We start from the raw sequence: 9,092 nt of genomic DNA on the forward strand, positions 1-9,092 counted from the left end.
AGGTCATCTAGTCCTACCCCCTGCTCAAAGCAGGACCAATCCCCAATTTTTGCCCCAGATCCCTAAATGGCCCCCTCAGGGATTGAACTCACAACCCTGGGTTTATCAGGCCAATGCTCAAACCACTGAGCTACCCCTCCCCCCTGGGCTGATAGGTGGTACAGCAGATGTGGATAGTACAACCAGCGTCGTCAAGTTGCTGAAGGCTGGAAAGTTATTGCCATAATAACGCTGTTTCGGTTGCTCAGAGCTTCTGTCCTTGGAGCAGCCGATCAGGCAGCCTGCTCATGCAGCAGACCTCGATGTTCCTCATAAAGAAAGCCCACGCGCACGGTTCGGTGACAAAGGCAGTCGGCCAGGTTTCTTGTCCCCTAGGCGCCGTCCCAGCGTCTGTGGTCACAGGTACCCTGGCGCACGAGTGCCTAGGAGCAGCGGGAGTTTTTGCTGTTGCCTAGCCCGCGCAAAGGGTTAAGGCGAAGTACCCTGACATTTATACACGGAGACAAACAACTGGAATACACGACTTACACCCCACTCCACATATTGACATCTGTTTGTTACTTCCCCTTGTTCCTGATACAGGGCACTCCATTTATAAGAATCAACCGGATACGGTGATCAAAACCACTGGGACAACATCACTCCTAGTTCCCTGCTTGTAAGAATCAACTGCTTTTAAGAATCAAATCATGTGGGACAGATGTGATTCTTATGCAAGGCGTGCACTGTATCCCTAATCATTATTTCATCACGCCGTCTGAGCTTGTAGGAGATTGGGGGGTATCTGTTTGAGCCTGGAAATATATTTATGTAAATGGCTAATACCTAAAACACTAACAGCAACTCTACCAAATTCCTATACTAAATAATAAATTTATAAGCCTCTACGTTAAATACATGATTCAGGCCTTAGATATGGCACCAGGCCCAGTGCTCCAGGATCTCTCTCTCTCTCTCCACTACAGCCCCTAGGAACCCAAGAGGGCTGCTGGGCACCATGCCAGGCTCAGAGAGACCTTGTCCCGGGCACGTGATGGGAGAAGAGTATTTTGGACAGAGACCCAGCTGGGCATGTTTATCCTGCTGGCCTCTGCCTCATTGGCCACGCTGGGTCAGATAGCTCTGGGGATGGGGGCAGGGGCGGGAGAGCTTTGGGAAGCCCCGGACCAGCCAGCAGAGGAGAGCAGAAGGAGAAGGGAAGGAGGTCACTGCTGAGTGTTTGTTTTAGACTTTGCTGGCTGGTTTTCCCTCCCCTGCTTCCTCCGAACATGAGCCTGTGGCAGAGATTGACCCCGCTGGTGGCCAAGGGGCGAAGTTTAGCCACGGCGTCGGCCAGCGCCAGGGGCCACCACGGGGACGGGACAGGAGGTGAGAGAGGAGTGAGGGTGGTGTGGGATATGGGGCCTTTCCTTCCTCGGTGCTCATTCTGATCCAGCCCCAGGGGACTGGGTGGGGACGGGGGGATGAGACATGGAGCCTTTCCCTAACAGGAGGTGCTGGCTCTGATCCCGTCCAACCTCTTGAGTCCACCTGACACTCGTTCAGTGGCCTTGTGAAATGAGTTTGTCGGGTCTCAGCCCCAGCGCCCACATTGCAGCCCCCCCACTACCACTAACAAGCCGCCTGGCCGGCAGTCACAACGGAGAGGCCGAGGGCTGGATAGTCCAGGGCAGCAGCGCTCCCTTCTCCCTGGGGATGGGGTGGTGTGTGGAAAGGGGCTGTGTCTGTGTCAGGGTATGCAAGCGGGGGGAACCTCGCCCCAGGGCTGCCCTGCTCTGGGAGTGGGAGATCATTATCCCCCCCGGTTGATGCTGATCTGGTCCCAGAAACAGCCAGGGCAAAAGGGTTTAGTGGGGTCAAGCAGCAGAGGGCAGCTGCCAAGTACTGCATAGGAGTATAACTGCAAGCCAGCCTCCCTCTAGCTTTACGCCCCCCACACACACACACTCTCCCATGTAATCCCTGTGCAGCCAAATCCAGCAGGGGCCCCACAACCCAGCCAGCTTCAGGGCAATGTGGGCCAGGCGGGAATGTCCCACAGGGGAATGTCTCCCCATGGTCAAGCGTTGGGTGCCTTAGCAGCGGGCTCCAAACCCCGTCTCTCAGCACCAGCAGGCCACCCTGACTCACCGAGGGGAAACGGGCCCCCACTTCCTACGGCTGGGAGGCAGCCGAGCAGCGTTATTTATTCCCCTGACAGGGGGGCGGGCGCTGCCGTTGGACTGGGCCCTGGAGCGATGCCAGAGCCACAGGCCTGGGCTATATTTACCCACCAGGAGGAGGGGGAGGCTGCCACCAGAGCGTGACTTTGAAATTGACCTCTGCTGCTTCCCTTTGGGAACAGCCAGGAGGCCACAGGGGAGCATGGCAGGGTCTCAGTAGGGGGCGCTCTCCCCTCTGTCCATGCCGGCCCCAATGCAGCGCGAGGGGGGTGCTGTACTATGGGGGGAGATGGGGGGAGGCTCAGTAGGGGGTGCTCTCCCCTCTGTCAATGCCGGCCCCAATGCAGCGCGAGGGGGTGCTGTGCTATCGGGGGGGGGAGATGGGGGGGCATTCTCCCCTCTGTCAATGCCAGCCCCAATGCAGCATGAGGGGGGTGCTGTACTATGGGGGGAGATGGGGGGGCTCAGTAGGTGGCGCTCTCCCCTCTGTCCATGCCGGCCCCAATGCAGCGTGAGGGGGGTGCTGTGCTATGTGGGGAGATGGGGGGGCTCAGTAGGTGGCGCTCTCCCCTCTGTCCATGCCGGCCCCAATGCAGCACGAGGGGGTGCTGTGCTATGGGGGGAGATGGGGGGGCTCAGTAGGGGGCATTCGCCCCTCTGTCAATGCCGGCCCCAATGGAGCACGAGGGGTGTGCTGTGCTATGGGGGGAGATGGGGGGGCTCAGTAGGGGGCATTCGCCCCTCTGTCAATGCCGGCCCCAATGCAGCACGAGGGGGTGCTGTGCTATGGGGGGAGATGGGGGGGCTCAGTAGGGGGCATTCGCCCCTCTGTCAATGCCGGCCCCAATGGAGCACGAGGGGTGTGCTGTGCTATGGGGGGAGATGGGGGGGCTCAGTAGGGGGTGCTCTCCCCTCTGTCAATGCCGGCCCCAATGCAGCATGAGGGGGGTGCTGTGCTATGGGGGGAGATGGGGGGCTCAGTAGGGGGCGCGCTCCCCTCTGTCAATGGTGGCTCCAGTGCAGCACGAGGGGGTGCTGTGCTATGGGGGGGACTCTCCCCTCTGCCAGTGCTGGCCCCAGTGCAGCACCAGGGGGCACTGTGCTGCAAGGAGCAGGACAGGGGGCTCAATAGGGGACACCCTCCCCTCTGTCAGTGATGTCCCCAACGCAGCACTAGGGGGCGCTGTGCTATGGGGGGAGGCTCATTAGGGGGCATTCTCCCCTCGGTCAGTGCTGACCCCAATTTAGCATTAGGGGGGGCTGTGCTGCAGGGAGTGGGGTGGGGGCTCAGTCGGGGACTCTCTCCCCAGGGCAGTGTAGGGGTCATGCACTGTGCAGTGACTGTCTCTGCAGCCAGGACATGGAAGATCCTGTCATTTACGGTGGCACTGCCCGGCGTGGCTATCTGCATGCTGAACGCCTGGCTGCAGATGGAGAATCACCCCCACGAGCCTGAAGAGTTCGTTGCCTACCATCACCTGCGTATTCGCACCAAGGTACGAGGAACTGGGTTACACGGGCCCATGGGGCGGATCCGGGGCAGGACACAGGGGGGCGGGATACAGGGCTAGATGGGCCCATGAAGCTGATCTGGGCTGTCAGGGAGGGGGCAGGATACCAGGCTAGATGGGCCCATGAAGCTGATCTGGGCTGTCAGGGAGGGGGTGGGATACAGGGCTAGATGGGCCCATGAAGCTGATCTGGGCTGTCAGGGAGGGGGCGGGATACAGGGCTAGATGGGCCCATGAAGCTGATCTGGGCTGTCAGGGAGGGGGCGGGATACAGGGCTAGATGGGCCCATGAAGCTGATTTGGGCTGTCAGGGAGGGGCAGGATACAGGGCTAGATGGGCCCATGAAGCTGATCTGGGCTGTCAGGGAGGGGGCGGATTACCGGGCTAGATGGGCCCATGAAGCTGATCTGGGCTGTCAGGGAGGGAGCAGGATACCGGGCTAGATGGGCCTGTGGGTCTGAGCTGGGCTGTCAGAAGGGTTGCCAACCCTCCCGGTTTGGCTGGGAGTCTCCCGGAATCCGGCTCTGTCTCCCGGAGGCTACTCAAGCCAAACCGGGAGATTTTAGGCTGCTAAAAGTCCGGCGGCGCAGTGGGGCTGAGGCAGGCTCCCTGCCTGCCATGGCCCTGTGCCGCTCCTGGAAGCGGCTGGCACGTCCCTGCGTCTGCGGCAGGGGGGAGCAGGGGGTCTTCGTGCACTGCCGCTGCCTCGAGCACCAACTCCCCAGCTCCCAGGTGGGGGTGCAGGCTCTGGGAGGGGGCGGGGGGGGTGGCACTTATCTGGGGCTCCTAGGCAGGGCGGGCCAGGGGGCCTCTGCGCACTGCCAACCCCAGGCACTGCCCCCCACAGCTTCCTATTGGCCCCAGGGACGCTTGGGGCAGGAGCAGCGTGCGTAGACACAGACCCCCCCCTCCCCCGGCCCCGGGGCTGCAGGGAAGGGCCGGCAGCTACATGGAATGAGCAGGCAGGAAGCCGCTCAGCTGCACCGCGCTGCCGGTGGTGGGTGGGGGCCCCGGGCCCTTTTAAATCGCCCGGGGGCAGAAGACGGGGCCGAGGGAGAGACCCGGCCTCAAACATTGCGGGAGCCGGGCCCCTCCCAGGAATATTCCTGGTGCCCAGGTACCGCGGGCCCATAGAACTCGCCGCCCATGGCTAGGGGGGCTGCCGGTCCACCAGCTCGCTCCAGCGGGCTGCTCTTCCTGCAAGCCGTGGACAAAGCGGGCGGCTGCCAAACGACGTTATAAGGGAGCATTGTGCAACTTTAAACGAGCATGTTTCCTAATTGATCAGCAACGTAACAACGAAACAACGTTAACTGGGACGCCGTTAAGTGAGGAGTTACTGTATATACAGATCTATAACTTATAGTACAAAGGTGATACAAACATATCAACAAGATGATCAGCTATGGCAAATTATCACGTTTTTGCAGTTATCTTACATGGCTGTGACCAGCGTCCCAGTGGGGGATAGCTATGGTCACTCAGTTAGGGGGAATTGCAAAGAATGGGGCAGACAATCCCCATAAAGCTGGTGGATATTCTGGTACTTATAACGTCCCATACAAAAATGGTACATGCATACAGATAGCATAATCATAACCAGCAAAACATAACCTTTTCATAGATGCCTCACTCGACAACCTGTGTACGAGGTTTGCTGCAAATATATAACAGTGGTTGCAACAATGCTCTACATGGTCATATTGTAATCAGATAATGTCACAGAGCTTGCGCCCGCCCCCCCTCCTGCCCGCCAACCCCCTGCCCCAGGCTCAGCCCGGAGCCCCCTCCCACATTGCGAATTCCTCGGCCCCAACCCAGAACCCGCACCCCCTCCCGCACCCTAACCCCCTGCCCCAGCCTGGTGAAAGTGAGTGGCGGGGGGGGAGAGCGAGCGATGGAGGGAGGGGGGATGGAGTGAACGGGGCGGGACCTCAGAGAAGGGACGGGCCAGGGGCCAGGGCAAGGGTGTTTGGGTTTGTGTGATTAGACAGTTGGCAACCCTAGCTGTCAGGGAGGGGGTCGGATACCAGGCTAGCTGGGCCTGTGGGTTTGAGCCACAGCAATGAAAGGATCCCTAGCTCAGAGGTGCAGTGAGTTTTCTGGCCTCAGGGCAGCCAGCCCTGAGAAAGCCAAGGGGCAAAGAGACACCCCCTCTCCTGTCCCCCTCTTTTTCTTTGCAGGCGTTCCCCTGGGCTGACGGGAACCACAGCCTCTTCCACAACCCCCACACCAACCCCCTGCCCACAGGCTACGAAGAAGTAAGGGGTCATCACTGAGCCACCCGCCCTCCCCGCCCAAGAGGTCCCGGGCCTAGTGACAATAAACCTGAGTGGATCTGTCTCCCAGTGGATTTATTTACAGTCTGGCCCATTCAACAGCTTGGAAAGGGACACGGGGCGGGAATCCCTGGATCCGGGATCCCCTCTGTGCCCCCAGGGCTGGGACATGCGTGAGACTGTACTTTGCCACCCTGATTGCTACCCCTGAGATGGGGGCACCAGGGGCAGAGGCTGGGTGAGCGAGGAGTGCTGGGAGGGAAAACAGGTTTATCCTCCAGGGGGTGACCCTGATCCCCCCAGCTGGGCACTAGAGAGTCCCCATGGCGAGCGGGGTCCGGGCGCCCGCTATGAACCAAGAGCCTGGGGTGGGACTGGCCAGCAGCCTGGGAACCTGTCTGGCTGCTGCGGGCTTAGGAGGGGATGGATGGCCAAATCCCAGCTCCAGCAATCTCATTCTGTCTCCTGAAATCCCCCACTACAGTTTCAATTGCATGCAGAGCTCCTCTTCACTTGCTGTCCTCAACTCTTTTGCAGTGTTGCTGTTAGACACCAGTTTGCCCTACCCCAGAGACGGCTGCATCTCTGTGCCAGGCAAGGAATCCCTGCATAAAGACTCCTCCTGCCCCACCCCAGGGGTGGCTGTATCTAAATGCCCTTGGAAGTATCCCTGTGTAAACAGCCGGTAGCTCAAATTAATTCCCTTAACCAGCTCATGGCCACATCAAGTGGAAAGTGGGGGAGGTTCCGGGTGAGTTAGGGGTACCCTGCTGAGCTCAGCTGCACAGATCCTCCCTCCCATGCTACCCTAGAGCTGGTTAGGAGGTGGGCAGGGGGGTCCCAGGTGTGGTTCTGGCTCTGATCCTGGAAAGGGGCCGAGGGGAGGGGTGGGAACAGGAAAGTCCTTTTGCTGTTACAGCTTCTGCTCCCAGCACAGAAGAGCGGGGTGGGGGGATTTAATCCTTCATTCCCCTACTAAGAGGAATTATCACCATGCCGGACTTTCAGATTCACCGCACAGCTCTGAGCACAAAGATCAAATATCCGATAGAAAGGGTTAACCCCCCATTTCTGATCCCCGCTCCGGCGTTCCGGTGATTCTTTTTAAAAAAAAAAATACCCATTTTAATAAGACTAAAATGAGGGTGAAGACGCCAGGTACAAACAGAACAGGGCTCATATCACTTTACAGCAGCGACTGAAAAAAATAGTGTCCAAAGTGGAGCTGTCAGGTCAAGGCAAGGGGCAGTTAAGATTTGGGGTCTGTGCTGTGTCCCCAGTTAGCTAAGAGAGGTGTCTTGCAGCGAGGGAGGGCTTGTTACTCCACAGACAGAAATGGAGGCACAGAGACTGGAAGAGAGAATGTGGACAAGTCACGTGACAAGATAATGTCAGGGCTGGGCATGGAACCCAGGAGTCCTGACGCCCAGCCCTATCCACCCCTCTGCTCTTACCCACTAGACCCCATTCCCCTCCCAGAGCTGGGCATGGAACCCAGGAGTCCTGACGCCCAGCCCTATCCGCCCCCCTGCTCTAACCCACTAGACCCTACTCCCGTCCCAGAGCTGGGCATGGAACCCAGGAGTCCTGACGCCCAGCCCTATCCACCTCCCTGCTCTAACCCACTGGACCCCACTCCCCTCCCAGAGCTGGGCATCCTGATTTTGGATCCCGCTGCAGGAGCAGTCACCCCCACGTCCGCCCACCCCTCTGCTGAGCAATTAATTCTGGCCCCAGCGCCCCATAACTTCTGTTTCCTCAGCCCCCCACAGGGCTCAGCTACACAGACACACAGCCCCCATTGTCGCCTCAGCGCTGGCTTGGGGGCGGGAGAGGGTTTCTCCTATCCCAGATGTGGGTCAGCTCCGATCCCCTCATCGTCTTCTTCTGCAGCGTGGGGCACGGGGCACTTGCAGGTTTAAACTAGTGCAAAAGGGGGATTCTCTGTCACTTGACGATTTGAGGGCTTCCGTGACTCAGCCGGAGGTTCTGGGTCTAGTGCAGGAGTGAGTGAGGTCCTGTGGCCTGCGATGTGCAGGAGGCCAGACTAGATGATCATGATGGTCCCTTCTGGCCTCCAAGCCTGAGGGTTACGAGTCCCTGCGGCCGCTTCCTCTTGGCACCGATTTCCTGCCTCGGCTGCTGTTTCTCTCCCTCCCGGGGACCGCCTCTGGCTGCTTCTCCCCTGTGCCCGGCGCCCTGCTCACGGCCGGCCAGTGATCCCCAGGGCTCACACACATGGGGCCGGGGGACCCAGGTGTGCAGGCCGCTGGGACAGGAAGGCTCCTGTGCTGTGACAGCCCCCTTACCAAACCACTCTGGGAAATAGCCAGGCTCAGAGCTCATTGGTTTTAACCCTCTAATTCTCCAGCGCGTAGGGAAGTTCCAAACTGTGAAAGAACCACAGAAATCCATAGCCTCCTCCCTCTGCTCTCATACCCCTGGCCCCTGCCCCATCAAGCCAAACCTCCCTGTCTCGCTGGATCAGACCTAGCGGCCCACCCTGCCTCTGACACTGCCCGCCCTCAGGAAGGCGCGAGAACCCTGCGGTGGACACTTTGGGGATCAGCCACCTTGGGGGGAAATTTCTGCAGAGAATTGTTTTCATCGCTTCGTAGCTGTTCCGGCTGGACAACGGGCTCTAGTCTGACCTGCTGTAGAGAACAGGCTGGAGGATTTCACCCGGCCCCCCTGTATGGACCAAAGCGTTTGGCTAAAGCACCCTCCAGTCTGGATTTGAAACCAGCGGGAGACGGAGAATCCATCACTTCTTTTGGGAATTTGTCCGAAGGGTTAATCACCCTCACTGTGAAAAAGGGGGGCCTTATTTCTGGTAGGTGCTTGCCAGGCTTCAGCTTCCAGCCATCCGTTCTTGTTCTGCTTTTCTCTGCGAGAGTAAAGAGCCCTGCGGTACCTGAACCTGTCTCCCTGGGGGGAGAATAATTGTCACAGACCCACACGGCTCAGTGCTCTCACACTGGAACAGTCCCTGGGAGGAGCCCTTCAGTGCGTCAGCCCCCTTCGGGTCACGCTTTCTCACTGGGGTGAGCCCGTTGGCTTCCCCACCTCCGGGGACCAAACTTTGGAGCCTGCAGCAGCCCTGCTTCAAACCGTGAGCTCCCTGGAGCGAGCTGGCCTG

General features: G+C 59.2%; 1 protein-coding gene across 1 annotated transcript; it reads left to right on the forward strand.

Annotated features, from left to right (window-relative positions):
* The first annotated feature begins 1,081 nt into the window (after positions 1 to 1,081).
* Positions 1,082 to 6,010, forward strand: LOC141989893 (cytochrome c oxidase subunit 6A2, mitochondrial-like). Its single transcript, XM_074956816.1, has 3 exons — positions 1,082 to 1,368; positions 3,516 to 3,658; positions 5,858 to 6,010. Exons 1-3 carry the CDS (start codon positions 1,269 to 1,271, stop codon positions 5,951 to 5,953), a joined length of 339 nt encoding a protein of 112 aa, XP_074812917.1. The 5' UTR covers positions 1,082 to 1,268; the 3' UTR covers positions 5,954 to 6,010.
* Positions 6,011 to 9,092: the final 3,082 nt, after the last annotated feature.

The sequence above is a fragment of the Natator depressus genome, chromosome 6, assembly GCF_965152275.1.
Source record: "Natator depressus isolate rNatDep1 chromosome 6, rNatDep2.hap1, whole genome shotgun sequence".
Taxonomy (NCBI): domain Eukaryota; kingdom Metazoa; phylum Chordata; order Testudines; family Cheloniidae; genus Natator; species Natator depressus.